The sequence below is a fragment of the Penicillium chrysogenum genome, assembly GCF_028827035.1.
Source record: "Penicillium chrysogenum strain IBT 35668 chromosome Unknown utg000001l_segment0_segment0, whole genome shotgun sequence".
Taxonomy (NCBI): domain Eukaryota; kingdom Fungi; phylum Ascomycota; class Eurotiomycetes; order Eurotiales; family Aspergillaceae; genus Penicillium; species Penicillium chrysogenum.
Window position 1 is genome coordinate 238,844 of NW_026622749.1, and position 14,328 is coordinate 253,171.

Sequence of the window (14,328 nt, forward strand, 5' to 3'; positions counted from 1 at the left end):
CTCTAGTCCTACTACAGAGTTCCACTGCCGCAGCTGCCAAGAATGCAGATTCTGTTATTCCGTAGAGGCGAGCTACTCCGTACTCCACTGTCGGACAGGTGCGCCGGATGGATTCCATGAGGAACGGAGAATATTCTAACGATTAGCACCATTCTTTTATACAAAGTGCCGACGTGGCCCACCACTACCCCTGTCTTTTGTACTAATTCTTTGATTGCCTACATGAAAATATGGCCTGGGACAAAGATCCTTCGACAGTCACCATGACTCTGGCCGATGAAGCTCCGTCCAGAGGCCATGTCGCCCCCAAATGGCGCGGCACTCAGGCCGACCAGGCCGATATGAGCGCTCTAGGGAGAGACCAGGTCTTGCGGGTACGCTCCCCATGTTATTGTGGCTGATGCATATGCGCTGACCCTGCAGCGAAACTTCCGATACATCTCCATCGTAGGATTTGGCTGCACGCTGATCGCCACGTGGGAGGTTGTTTTGACGTATGCCATCCATACTTACTCCTTGCTTCAATAGCTAACTGCCTAGTCTGCTTGCACAAGGCCTGACTGATGGAGGAACTGCCGGTCTGATCTGGGGTTTCCTCATCGTCGCGGCGGGTTTTCTTTTGGTGTTCCTGAGTCTGGCCGAGATGGCATCGATGTGAGTCTAACCGATTGCGATCTTTTGTCCATTCTGACTCCCTAGGGCTCCTACCTCCGGCGGACAATACCATTGGGTATCAGAATTTGCCCCTCCTAGCTGCCAGAAATTCCTCAGCTACATCACCGGCAAGTTCTCCTATCCCCGCTTCCTGTCTATCCAAGAAGCTAATTATGTTAATTTTATAGGTTGGTTGTGCGCTATGGGCTGGCAATGCGCCATCGTGTCGATCGCGTACTTGGCAGGAACTATCATCCAAGGCTTGATTGTACTGAACCACCCGGAATACGGCATGGAGCGGTGGCACGGCACCCTGCTGGTGATCGCTATCACCTTGTTTTCAATCATATTCAACACCTTTTTAGCCAAGCGGTTACCCTTCGTGGAGGTTTTGATTCTGATTCTGCACGTATGCGGCCTGTTCGCCATTATAATTCCGCTGTGGGTGCTTGGCCCTCGCCGTAGCGCGAAGCAGGTGTTTACCGAATTCAACAACGGCGGGGAGTGGAACAGTGCTGGCACTGCCACTCTCGTTGGGTTCTCGACCACTATCACGGCGCTAATTGGATATGACTGCGCAGTGCACATGTGTACGTCTCTTCCTAAAATTGATGAACTTCACTAATAGTGTGCAGCTGAGGAGATTAAGGATGCATCTGAGACCCTGCCAAAAGCGATGATTACCTCTGTCATTATCAACGCCGCCTCTGGTTTCGTGATGCTGGTAACGGTCTGCTTTACACTAGGTGACATTGACGACATTCTGGCCACTCCGACAGGGTACCCGTTTATGCAGGTGTTCTACAACGCCACGGAGAGTTTGCCGGGGACGAACACTATGACCGCCATTCTGGTTTTGACCCTGACGGCGAGCACGATCACGGAAGTAGCAACGGCATCGCGCCAGTTGTGGTCTTTTGCACGCGATCGCGGCCTTCCCTTCTCCGATTTCTTCGGATATGTACGTTCCCCTATCTTGCCCTGGGTTAACAATACTAACAGCACTAGGTAAACCCGGGCTGGAATATCCCGTTGAACGCCGTGATGGTCTCGCTGGCAGTAACAGTCCTCTTATCGCTTATCAACATCGGCTCCACCACCGCGCTTCTCGCTGTCGTGACCCTAACCATCGGCGCAATGATGTCCTCGTACATTATCACAATTGCTTGCGTGCTCCTTAAGCGTATCAGGGGACAACCCCTCCCACCGCACAAATGGTCGCTCGGCCGGTTCGGCATGGCGATTAACATCGGGGCGCTGTGCTTCCTGCTCCCGGTGTTCGTATTCGCCTTCTTCCCACTCACCTCGACGGTGGAACCAGACACCATGAACTGGTGCGTGGTGATGTACGGGGGCATTCTGATCATTGCAGTGGTATATTATGCGTTGCGGGGACGGCACTATTACATCCCGCCCGTGGCGCTCGTCAAGCGAGAGATGTGATCTCTACCCATTTGTATAGTTATTACGCTAGAGGGAGGAAAGGTTATTTGGTATGCAAATAGTCAGAAAGAGTTTTATGTTCAAATAATAAAAATGGAGACTCTCTACACTGTTCGATGCGACATCGTAAAGTTGAGGGCATAGTGGGGCTCTTGGCAAGAACAAGCCACAACGGTGGTCGGTCATCTCGGCATCCCGAGTGTTCGGCGAACATTCGCACCGTCAGAAGTCCATAGAAATTTTCTTCGTCTGGATATATTTAGGGAAGAAAAGAGGTTGGGACAGATGATTGGATCTAAACCCTAAGCCTAACGAGCAAAACTAAACCTTGGAAGCAAAGGAAGTTACGGAGTACTCCGTGGTGTAGTATGCATTACGTATGGCCCCGTGCACCAGATCTTTCCGACTTGGTATCCCTATTATTAGTACGTATTCGGGATATATTAAATGCCCAAAAGGAGAATCATAAGGTCGTGGCTATAAGCTCAATGGAATTCTTTTAATCTATTCGATATTAACATGGTGGAGGGGCATGTGGAGTTACTTTAAGCGGAAGGGTTCCAAGGTTTCGGCCCCCATTCAGCCCCATCTCGCAAACTCTATAGTATGTCTGGAGGCACGAACAATTCCCGAAGTCGGCCGGTTGTCCTGACTTTACCCTGATTGGATATTATCCAGTTGGGACTGCTTCCAAGGTTTCTCATGGATTATTTAGTTTATTAGATATTAAGGTGGCGGAGGGGCAGCTCGGTAGAGATACTTTAGGCGGAAGGCTTTCAGCACCCATATGGCCACATGTACCCACAGACCTCGGCCCTATGGCTGGCTGATAAAGACACAATACTGTAAACTTAATCTATCATGTTGCATTGGATCCTCGGTCCAGCCTGAGGAGCCTCGAAAAATCGACTCAGTTAATTTGGAAGAAATGGACCCGTTTTTATCTCACATCTCCTGGGCCATTCTCTCTCACGGACATATTAGAATAGGGATTTACAGAAAATTCGATTTTACATTTAATGATGATAGAAATTTGGCTCTCTCCGGAACCTAGACTCTAGTGTTTCGGGTCATCCGAGCTGTTAGCACTAAGGATATCATCCTTCTAGGTCTCTCCACTTGAGTTGCCCGAGTTGTGTGACGACCATCCATGGAATCGCCAACATGATTGCTGATCACAGTTCATTTCCATTTTCTTTTAGACCGTTCCCTCCCAGACACTTCCAGCCCACAGACCACGATCTGGTCTCCCTGCCGCAATGGCCATCAAGGTACCCCCCGGCCAGTCGCCGCCTTTCGAGACGATAGACGACAAACACCATGCCGGTATTGTCATTATAGGCGCCGCAATCTGCCTAGTGATATCACTGGTCTGTCTACTGATCCGCGTGTACGTGCGTGTATTCCTCAATCCACCATGGGGATCAGACGATATCATCTTATTAGGAGCGACGGTATGCAACTGAGAGAAATCGACCTGTTCTGTAAATGAGGCTAACGGGGTAGATCGCCGCCATTGCGGAGTCCATCATCATCTTTCATGCCGCGAGCATCGGGTTCGGGACGGACATATCTCTGCTCACTGAGAAGGCCGTTAATCGCATACAAGATGTATTCATTATCCAACACCCCACCCGTCCAGCTCGGGTTATAGAAAAATAACTGACAACACAGTCCCTCCTCGGTGCCGACATTCTCTACCTCTTAACCCTGTACCTCTCGAAATGCTGCATCATCGCCATCTACCTGCGCTTAACACCGCGCCGGCGCCACAAGAGCATCCTCTGGGCGACGTTCGGGCTCAGCACAGTGGGCATTATCGTATCGGTGCTCCTTATCGCAGTCGATTGCGAGGGGAACAAGCCTTTGGCTGTACCTGGTGAGCAGTGTCATAACCTGGTATGTCTACAACTGCAAAAGAGCCAATCGGCAACGACATATACGGACGTGGAATCGGATATACTAACGGGACAAGTTTCCTCGCTGGCAAGCAATCACCGCACTCGACATCTCGACCGAAATATTATTATTCACGTTCTGCATTGCCCTAGTCTGGGGTCTCCAGATGCACATCTCACATAAAGTCGTGATCATGGTCTCCTTCGCGGCGAGACTACCGTACGTTCCCCTTCCATTTCCCCAGCCCCATCTCTAACACAGATTCTCACAGACTAATAATACTCTCCGCCCTCCACCTCTCCGCTCTCAAAGGATATGCCACCGAGGAAAACCCAACCTTTACCGCAATCAGCCACACCGTTTTCACGCAGCTCCACCTCAACTATGCTCTGATAGCATGCACAGTCTTCTGTCTGCGCCCGTTTATGAACGCCCTGACAACTCATTACGGTACAGCCGGCGACTCCAACCTCGGCAGTAGTAGCGGCGGCTACGCGTCTGGTTCTAGGAGACGGGGTGATACAGACCCCTACGTTTCGGGGCGGTCGCGTGATTACGAGATGGGGACCTTGAAGGGACGGCCCGGGCACCGGGCGAGTGGGTTGTTTAACAAGCGGCCGGATGTGGGCGATGGGACGGAGAATGGGACGGTTGTTTGTGAGGCTACGGGACCGTCACATTCGGGGGAAGGGAGGTCCGACAGAGACGGGGGCAGTACGCGTAGTGGGAGTGATGGGAGTACGAGGATGATTATCCGGAAGGACGTGGAGTATTCTGTTTCTGTGGGGCATTCATAATTATTTTTCTTTTGTTTGGATGAAACATATTGTCTTTCTACATATAACGAACTACTACAAGCACCCGACCAATGTAATATATGTCCCTTTTCATTTCTAGTTCTCATCACTTGCCCCTTTTTGGCCACAGAAGTAAACGACAGTTCAAGATTACGATTCCTTAACTATATCTGACCTTAAGCAATTAGAAAACTAACATACATTTTCTACTACATAGCCAACGAAAAGTCCCCAAAGAAATCCTGCCAAGCAGTGGGGAAATAGAACAGATTAAGGCCCGGAAAGTCCCATTCGGAGACAAATTGCTCAGGGACAAACCACTGAAGATCCGCCTGAGCATCAAACAACTCCCAGAACGGCGACGTAACCGTAGGGCCATCCGAGTTCGGTTGCTGTGTTTCCATTAAGGCACGCCCGTATTTCTCAATACTGACCTTCAAGATCTGCAGATAAATATTCCCGGCTCCAGACTGGGTTCCGCTGGCTCCAGCTTTACTCAGTTCATCGACAAGTCGATTACCTTGTTCCAAGAGCTCTTGATGCTCCTCGTCGCGCTCGGGGATGAGCCGGGATAACTTGAGAAGCAATAGGAAGGAGAACGCGCACTTAGCCCAGACGAAATCCATTGCATATCTCAGCTTGGCGAGGTAGAAGTCTGGATCGGCAATTATGAGGCGAAGATGTCGTCGGGCACTTGCTTTGGCTGTGAGGAGTATTGTTCTTTCCGTTGTGGACATGGCACTTGATTTCCGTGTTAACACAGAGGGAAGCACGTTATGTTGAGTAAGTACTTACGCTACGTTCTCAACGCCCATGGATCGTAATGCTTTGCAGTTGAGCATCATTTCTGCCCAGCATTTCTGTACTCGAAGAGCGACGAGTAGAGATGGCTTCTCTTCGGCGGCGGCAATACAACTTTCTTCAAATTATTAGCAAGATTTTAGCGCATTATGGCAATCGGAGTCATACCAATAATGCGCAGCCAGTCACTGTCCAATGTTAGTAGGCTTTTTGACATTCGAGAAAATGGGAACACTTACTCGAACCATAGATCTAGTTCAATCTTCATATCATGAACATAATCCGGGATGCTTTGCCCATCAAGTGATGTGTTTCCTCCTAGAGCGTCACCGACATTGGCTATAGAAAGTAAATTAGGCATTCCATTTGAAATTATGGAACGGGCCATACCTCTGAGGATATTTAACTAACAGCAAAGATCAGTACTTCTTCAAGTCTATTTTAGGTATTAACATACCTCGACCTGGGAGAATAGCCGTAAATCCAAAATTGTCGATGATGGATGGCTAAGTAGAACCCGACATCTGCGGACGTTCCCTTTTAGTCGAATGCCAGGTGGCTTTCCTCCATCAACGCGAAATCTAGGATAAACCACATGAGCCGAGTGATCCAAACAAAAGGACCAAGGTCATCTTACATATGCTCGAGAACCAGAAGCCCGAACCACGTCCGAGCGTTCCACATAAGAGCCCTCTCTTCTTCAAACATCTGATTTGGCAATGCATAAGCCATATCTCCATTCTGAAGGGCGAGACGCTGAATCAATTCATCAAAGGCCTCGTGCAATTCGAGGTCCAGGGCCATGCGAGTGGCAAAGGATAAGATTAGTGAGCGTTCTGCGGAATAACAAGCAACTACAAGCATTGCTTGTACCGATTCTAAGCAGTTTAATTCCTTGTTCTGGATTATGACGTTCATCCATTTCTTGAGTTCGGCGTGCAGAATGTCGGACATTGAACCTCCGGATCCTGGAAAGAGCAGCTTAGTATGATAAGACTGTGCATAAATAGACAAGGGAAGAAGATTTACTGGTCTCCACCATGCAGCCAATGGCACATATTGCGTTGAGAAGAATACTACTCCGAGATCGAATGGAGTCGAAAGTGTCATATTGAGGGTCAAAGATTGGGATATACCTGTCCTGTATGATTCGCGAAATGTGAGTATGTGAAGAGAGTTAGTGAGAGACAATACATACGCATCCTCTAAAGAAGCTGAATGTTCCTAGTCAGCCAAAATCACTAATCACTAAATAAATATGGATCATACATACGTATTAAAGTATGACACGGCACATTCAAGCGTGATGAGTCCTTTATCAATGAAGTCGGTAATGGGCTCATCTCGAATCTCGAACCCTGATCGTTTTCTCTTAGGGGGCCTAGTAGTTATCTGATCGGACGCGTAGATAGGCCGAGCTGAAGTCTCATTCGGAGAGAGTGCTGGTATGGATCCCGGCATAGATTTTTGGTATTGGTGACCATTTGTATAACCAGCGGAGCTCGGGATAGGTACACTGGAAAATTCATCTTGGGGATGATTCTGTGGATGGGGGTACGGAGAGCCCGAGGATGCACAAGCACTCTCGTGACGTACTTGCTGTTGCCGATCACAGTGTTGGTTTGGGGAGTGTGTTGGTTGGGATTTGGGACTGGGCTGCGACCGGGTGTTTTTAAGCAACTCTCGCATTTCATCTAGCTGTTTTCGGAGATATTGCACCTCAGACTCCACGCCTTCGATCCGCCTAGGGGATGTTAGGCTTGGTTGATAGCAATGTAAGACAAGGTCGTACTCTGAGACGGGGTCTTTCGGTATTTCGAAGAACACACATTGCTTGTCCAATTTTTGGCACCTATTTTATCCGTATCGACCTTAGAATTCATACAATGATCAACCAAGGAATATAACTCACCTTGTACACGGCCTCTCTCCGTCGCATTTCACCTTGAGACGATCAGCCAAGACCGCAGAAAATTCAGGCTCGGAAGGCTTGAGCACAGACCTTCGATTGTCGACAAGCACTACAGGCTTTCTATGCATTGAGAACGTCATACATCATTAGGACGTGTCCGCTGTTGTAGGGTCCCACTAGGTTCAACAACGACGTACCGGAATGCGCTTTTTCCCTGCTGGCGCAGGGATAAGATGCAGGGATTCCTCCTCTATCCCCGTGCTGTACGGACTACAGCCAGATTGGTTGTCCATGCAGAGCCAGCCGTCTTCTGTTTTGTGCCGATGATTCTCGGGGTAGACGGAAAGGGGAAAACCTGGAGAAACGCGGGGTTCGGCTATTTCTCCGAGCCGGCTACACAACCAACCAGGTCCACAACGAACATAGTCCAATAAAGGAAAAGTTATGCTTTTTAGGGACTTCCAAGTGTGCTGTGAGTTTTGTAGATACAATTGTAGTTATAATATATTCCGAGTTACATTCCATTCATACAATGGTGGCATATCAAATAAAGCAAAAACAGAAGTCCTACCCACTAAAACGCAGACTAATTAAACTGAACAACTCCTAGAAGACATAGACAAAGTCCTCGTTCTGCACGTCAGTCAGATCCTTCCAGGAATTGTCATCTGCTGCTTGTTGAGGCAGGTCTTCCTTAGCATCGTCAGAGACAGCTTGAATGGTTTGCATGGACTGGTCTACAATCTTGGCGTCCTTTCCGAGAGCCACACGTTTCTTCTCGTGCTTCTTGTTCAGGAAGTACATGTATGCGATGTTTGCCCTAAGGAGTCACAATTAGCGAAATATATATCAGTTGAAATGGGCAAAACCTACCCGGTCAAACCTATCAAGACACAAAACATCGCGAGGCTAGAGGTGTTAGGTATCCGATGCTCAAAGGATTTTGTGCCTGTGACTTACTTTGAAAGCAGGCCACGACGGTAAAGTGGTGCTTCATTTGTGGTATAAAGGTTGGGACCAAGGACCTGGGTGGGAAGAATGTCAGGACGAAACCCGAGATGGGGCGTAGAGTGGTACATACATTACCAGCGCACTGTCCGACATACAGGATAGCCGTAGTAACCTTCTTTTTTGTCTCTCCGGCTGTATTTGCTGCGGACCAAGAGTATATCAACGGTGCTAGAGACGGTCAATTGGGGTCGGATTTGGAAACGCTCCAAGGTTGGAATAAAGTAAGCACTTACTAATGGCTGGGTACACAGAGATCTGGATGAAAATAATTAGTATTCCTTCCACGATGGTGTTCTCAATCCAACACTTACGATATAGTATCCCGCAAGTAGAGGCCCCTTGTGGGCATTGTCGTGGGCAATCTCCAGCAGCATCACACAACCTGCGATGGGTGGGAGACAAAGCAATGCTAAGACTGGACCCTTCATTTTCCAAACGGTCGCGAGCCAAGCACCTCCCATTGTGGCGACAAGCTGAACTGCACCAAAGGGGATGTTGAAAAGCATGGTATCATATTCACTGAGGCCAAAGGACTTGATAATCAGTGGCCCAAAAGTAGTAATACCTCCACTTGGAACACTGAAGTTTGGTCAGCATCTCTCGTCCAACATGCCCATTTTGTTTCGGTCAACTCACGAAATCGAGAACATTAGCGCAAACCAAAACCATGATTTGGGGTCAAGGAATGCTTCTTTTGTGTGCTCCCATTTCCACTCGTGGCTCTCGACACCCTGTTGGTTCATTCGCTGTCTTTCAATAGATAGTAATTTGTCCTCCTCTCCAAGGAACTTGGCTGACACGGGGGAATCGGGCATAAAGATACTACGCAGGACTGGGTTAGCATAATCCAGGCAAAAAGGGGACATGATGAAATCTCACAGAATAACGGCAGAGAACCCAACAGTAACTAGACCAAAGAAGAGGAAGATGATCTAGTCAGTGTTAGATGTTACTACCTGGACAGACAATCATATGGTATAACTCACCTGATAGGGTGCAAATATAGAGGACTTGATGTGGCCGAGTCCAAAAGCAATCAAGCTTCCAAACTTTCCTTGAGCGTCAACACAAGTGCCAAGAGAGCGATGTAGGGAGAACCCACCATATTCACGACTCCGTTCATCGCATACCAAGAGCTTAGCCTTACAGGCTGCTCACGACGCCGGTACCACATTTGAGTGACCGCAATGAAGGCCGGTGCTGGTAAAACCCATCGTTAGGAGGGACAATAAGGCTTGATCGGGAGACAACGAACCGATCCCAGCCTCAAAGATACCAAGAAAGAGTCGGCAAGCAAGAAGTTCACCAAAGTTTGTAGCTGCAGTCATGCACGTTAAAGCAATACCCCATAAGAGGCAGGACGCAGCGAGGAACTTTGCCAGGGGCACTTTAACCAGAAGGTAGGCGACCAGGGGTTGGAATACCAGCTGAGCCAGATAGATCGAACCCCCTAACCAGGAGTACTGTTGGCCATGGAGATTGGCTTTCTCGACAATTCCAAAGACTGAGGCATACGAAATGGTCGACTTATCGAGTTGCTGGAGGAAGTAGATTCCGAGCAGAATGGGAAGCAGACGCAAATCGATCTTTCGAAGAACTTTGGCGTTGTTCTCAGGGGTCAGAATGTTTGAGTGCCCTGCCTCTTCTATGAGCTGCAAAGCGTGATCTCCTTTGGGCTTATTTTCTCTTCCTGTGCCATTATTAGGAGGCATAGTCCGTGGCTGCTCGGCCTCAATGGTTTCCACGAACTCTTCCTGCTGACCCTTTGGCTGTGACATAGCTGATCACTCGCCGAGGGACACTGGGAGATAGCAAAATACTGAGCAGTTATAGAAAGGCAATGAATCAAGGTGAAAAAGGGAAGAGGGAATAGGGGTTGGATATAGAACGGCTATGCGAAAACCCCGTGGGGAAGGAAGTATATTACATTCCCCGGACAAGACAATCCAAACCCGAAGCGTAAAAGCCACAGACGGTAGATTATCCTTTTTGCGCTTAGCATAGTCGGCGACTGAAACTTTGTACAGTCCACGCGGTCAGTTGATCTGGAGCGAAATGGCAAGACACATTGCTGCACGGAGCCGACTTCGGGATGTTTTATCCAATCAGTTCATTGAGACAAATGCCGTGGGAGGGGTGATGAAGAGAAGAGGAGTCATTCGAAGTGCCGAGAATCGTTAGTATCGGGTTTCGGTGAGCAAAACCGAGAGGAAAATTAGCGCAAGTAACATTGTCGGATCGACCATCTGGGGCCCCGGGATGTTTTTTGTGGGGGAAGACACGGCAATTCGGAGTTTTACGGCAAAATCACGTCGGGACTTGTCCGTTCACAACCTTCGCGTCTCCGCGTCTCGGTGATTATCCCCGATCTCCGACTCTATACAGCTGCAATGCATCATCGAAATTACCGCGGGGTTGGTGAAAGATGGGGCAGAGGGGAGCTCGACAAGCATTCAAATACACCACCCTGTCAGTGAATATCCTGGTATTCTCTCCGGTTTCTCTGAATCAATTGCATTGTCTTTCACATTCATCATGCCTCAAAAAGAAAGCTGCCCCAAGGGCTACTCCCAAGTACCCCAGGCCACCAACCAGGAATCTTCTCTCCACGTAAGAAGTAGCACGAAGAGCAAGAGTGCCTTCGACTTCACCTTCGAGGCTGTTCGTCCCAACCTATTCCGAGCCACCTTCTCCTCCACAGACCACCCTATCCCTCCCTATCCTAGCGTCACCAAGCCCGAAACCAACCTCCAGGGCGCCAATGTCTTCGCCAAGGAGGGTGCCTCCTCCAAGACAATGGATGTGGCTGGTGTCACTGCTTCGGTAGACTGGAAATACTCCCCTGTGGTCAAACTGTCATGGACTGGCTCTGAGAAGCCCTTGCACGAGGATTTGCCACTGCGGTCTTATGTTGCAGACGGAGAGGGTGTCGCCAACTACTCCGTGCATGACCGCGAATGCCTCCATGTCGGACTTGGCGAGAAGGCGGCTCCCATGGATTTGAGTGGTCGCCAATTCCAACTCTCGGCCACCGACTCTTTTGGCTATGATGTATACAACACCGATCCCCTCTACAAGCACATCCCGCTCCTGATCAAGGCTTCTGCAGAGGGATGTGTGGCCATCTTCTCGACCACACATGGCCGCGGTTTATGGTCTGTAGGAGCCGAGATCGATGGTCTCTGGGGACACTTCAAGGTATACCGCCAGGACTATGGTGGTATTGAGCAATACTACATTGTCGGCAGGACCATCAAGGATGTTGTCCGATCATATGCCGAGTTGGTCGGCTTCCCCATTCTAGTACCCCGCTGGGCTTACGGCTATATCTCCGGTGGTTATAAGTACACCATGCTAGATGAGCCACAAAAGGCCCATCTGGCCCTCCTGGAGTTTGCGGAGAAGCTCAAGTACCATGGCATCCCCTGCTCCGCTCACCAAATGAGCTCGGGTTATTCAATTGCTGAGACCGAGCCCAAGGTTCGCAATGTCTTTACATGGAACCGGGAGCGCTTCCCGGATCCTCAGGACTGGATCGCCAAGATGCACCAGTACGGTATCCGACTTCTCACTAACATCAAGCCTTTCTTGCTTGCTTCTCATCCCGACTTCCAGAAGCTCGTTGATGCCGGTGGTTTCTTCAAGGATGCCGAAAAGGAGCCTGGATACATGCGTCTGTGGAGTGCTGGCGGTGCGACTGGCGGCGACGGTGCTCACATTGACTTCACCTCCGCAGAGGCCTTCAAGTGGTGGTACGACGGCGTCCAGAGCCTCAAAAAGGTTGGCATTGACGGTATGTGGAACGACAACAACGAATACACCCTACCCGACGACGACTGGACCATGGCTCTCAATGAGCCTACCGTTGCCAACGCCGCAGCAAGTAACGTCAAGAACTCGGTCGGTCTCTGGGGTCGTGCCATCCACACCGAGCTGATGGGTAAATCCTCCCACGATGCCCTGCGAGACATGGAACCCAAGCTGCGTCCCTTCGTTCTGACCCGCAGCGCTACGGCTGGAACTCTTCGCTACGCCGCATCCTCTTGGAGTGGCGACAACGTCACCAGTTGGGAGAACATGAAGGGCGCCAATGCCCTATCTCTTAACGCCGGTATGTCCCTTCTTCAATGCGAAGGCCACGACATCGGTGGATTCGAAGGCCCCCAGCCCTCCCCGGAACTCCTCCTCCGCTGGATCCAGCTCGGCTGCCACGCTCCCCGCTTCGCAATCAACTGCTTCAAGACTTCTCCCAAGGATTCTTCCGTCGGCGATGTCATCGAGCCCTTCATGTATCCCGAGATCACACCCCAGGTCCGCGCGACCATTAAGCGTCGCTACGAAATGCTGCCGTATATCTACTCTCTCGGCCTGGAGAGCCACAAATTCGCAACACCGCCACAGCGCTGGACTGGCTGGGGCTACGAGTCTGATCCGGAGGTGTGGACGAAAGCACTCAAGGCAGGCGAAGAACAGTTCTGGTTCGGTGAGACCGTGCTCGTTGGTGGCGTTTACAAGACCGGTATCGACGTCGCAAATGTCTATCTGCCCCGCAAGTCCGGCGCCTTCGACTATGGCTACGTCAACATGAACGCTCCGTACCAGTACCTCGCATCCGGGCAGTGGGCCGAGATCTCTTCAGAATGGCAGAAGAGCATTGCGCTCATTGCGCGTGTCGGTGGTGCCATTCCCGTCGGCAAGAGCGTGCACACCCGTGTTCCTGGTGATGAGACCGCTGCCTCAGTGGCTGTTCAAGAGATTGACGATTACCGTGGTGTGGAAGTGTTCCCGCCCAAGGGAACTTCGCACGGTACGGTCTTCTCTACGACTTGGTACGAAGACGATGGTATTTCTGTCCAGCCTGGTACTGCTGTGTATACGGTCAGCTACAGCTCTACGGATGAGAAGGTACTTGTTAAGTTTGAGCGTGATGAGGCTGGCTTTACTCCTGCTTGGAAGGACTTGGACATTATTTTGCATAACGGCGATGAGCGCCGCGTCGTTTCGAGTACTGGGGATGAGATCGTCCTTAAGGGTACTGACTCGCGTGGCCGTGTTGTGTATACACTTAAGGCATAGGCCTTTGAATTTTGCATATAGATAGGTCATCTCAAGCCTGGATTTCTAATGTTCTCAATGCCACTCAGTGTTTATGGATCACGTTTTTCTTCATTCATTGTAAAAGCAAGAAGCAACAAGCAAGAGCAAAAGCAAGTAGAGAACAGGAACTCGAAGTCTTTGCTGTTTGATGTCTGAGGCATCACCATGTGATAGAACCTCCATGTATGATGGCTCTCTCTCCTTTCCTTCTCTCTTCCTCCTCTCCTCGTGGAAGATCGTCAATATAGACAGTGCTTTTCTCCATTCATTCCATTTCCATCCAGATTGCACCTCCATCAGGTTATGAGTCCTTCGCTCTAGCCCGAGCGAGTTTTTTTTTTCGATACCCTACAGCTGGGGTAGCGGCCCGCGGGGTCGCTACCCCCGGCAACCCCCGCCCGCACCGAGATCTCCGGCACCCGCACACCGAGATCTCCCCGCTTCGGAGAAAGCACTTCTCTCTTTTTCGCGCACCGTCGCGCATTTTCCATTTTTTCGGCCTACCGCAGTGCAGTTTTTTCACATATCACAAATTCGAAATTTCACCGAGTTTTTCACCGAGTTTTTCGCCGAGTTTTTCACCGGGGTTTTCACCGGGATTTTCATCGGATTTCTTTATATAACCGTGCACGCCTATATACTCGAACGTCCGAGTACCCTTTTTCACACATTTTCGACCAACGAGAAGTACGTAGTGCATAGCGCATAGCGTAT

At 49.9% G+C, this 14,328-nt stretch overlaps 5 protein-coding genes across 5 annotated transcripts; 3 read left to right on the forward strand and 2 right to left on the reverse strand.

Moving 5' to 3' along the window:
• Positions 1–263: 263 nt before the first annotated feature.
• Positions 264–2,097, forward strand: N7489_000104 (uncharacterized protein; the record flags this gene model as incomplete). Its single annotated transcript, XM_056705860.1, has 6 exons — positions 264–374; positions 424–494; positions 541–654; positions 700–1,244; positions 1,290–1,615; positions 1,663–2,097. The coding sequence occupies 6 exons, from the start codon at positions 264–266 to the stop codon at positions 2,095–2,097; spliced, it is 1,602 nt and encodes a 533-aa protein (XP_056570162.1).
• A 1,259-nt stretch (positions 2,098–3,356) lies between these two features.
• On the forward strand, positions 3,357–4,793 carry N7489_000105 (uncharacterized protein; the record flags this gene model as incomplete). The annotated part of the gene is made up of 5 exons (XM_056705861.1): positions 3,357–3,551; positions 3,604–3,708; positions 3,772–3,996; positions 4,073–4,215; positions 4,268–4,793. 5 exons carry the CDS (start codon positions 3,357–3,359, stop codon positions 4,791–4,793), a joined length of 1,194 nt encoding a protein of 397 aa, XP_056570163.1.
• Positions 4,794–5,002: 209 nt separating this feature from the next.
• N7489_000106 (uncharacterized protein) lies at positions 5,003–7,634 on the reverse strand (the record flags this gene model as incomplete). The annotated part of the gene is made up of 8 exons (XM_056705862.1): positions 5,003–5,534; positions 5,589–5,708; positions 5,834–6,000; positions 6,052–6,175; positions 6,232–6,562; positions 6,624–6,730; positions 6,868–7,446; positions 7,507–7,634. 8 exons carry the CDS (start codon positions 7,632–7,634, stop codon positions 5,003–5,005), a joined length of 2,088 nt encoding a protein of 695 aa, XP_056570164.1.
• A 478-nt stretch (positions 7,635–8,112) lies between these two features.
• On the reverse strand, positions 8,113–10,295 carry N7489_000107 (uncharacterized protein; the record flags this gene model as incomplete). The annotated part of the gene is made up of 11 exons (XM_056705863.1): positions 8,113–8,326; positions 8,380–8,415; positions 8,467–8,531; positions 8,588–8,685; positions 8,751–8,772; positions 8,829–9,096; positions 9,154–9,339; positions 9,397–9,449; positions 9,504–9,566; positions 9,620–9,717; positions 9,773–10,295. 11 exons carry the CDS (start codon positions 10,293–10,295, stop codon positions 8,113–8,115), a joined length of 1,626 nt encoding a protein of 541 aa, XP_056570165.1.
• A 757-nt stretch (positions 10,296–11,052) lies between these two features.
• On the forward strand, positions 11,053–13,593 carry N7489_000108 (putative alpha-glucosidase; the record flags this gene model as incomplete). The annotated part of the gene is made up of 1 exon (XM_056705864.1): positions 11,053–13,593. One exon carries the CDS (start codon positions 11,053–11,055, stop codon positions 13,591–13,593), a length of 2,541 nt encoding a protein of 846 aa, XP_056570166.1.
• Between the last annotated feature and the right edge of the window lie 735 nt (positions 13,594–14,328).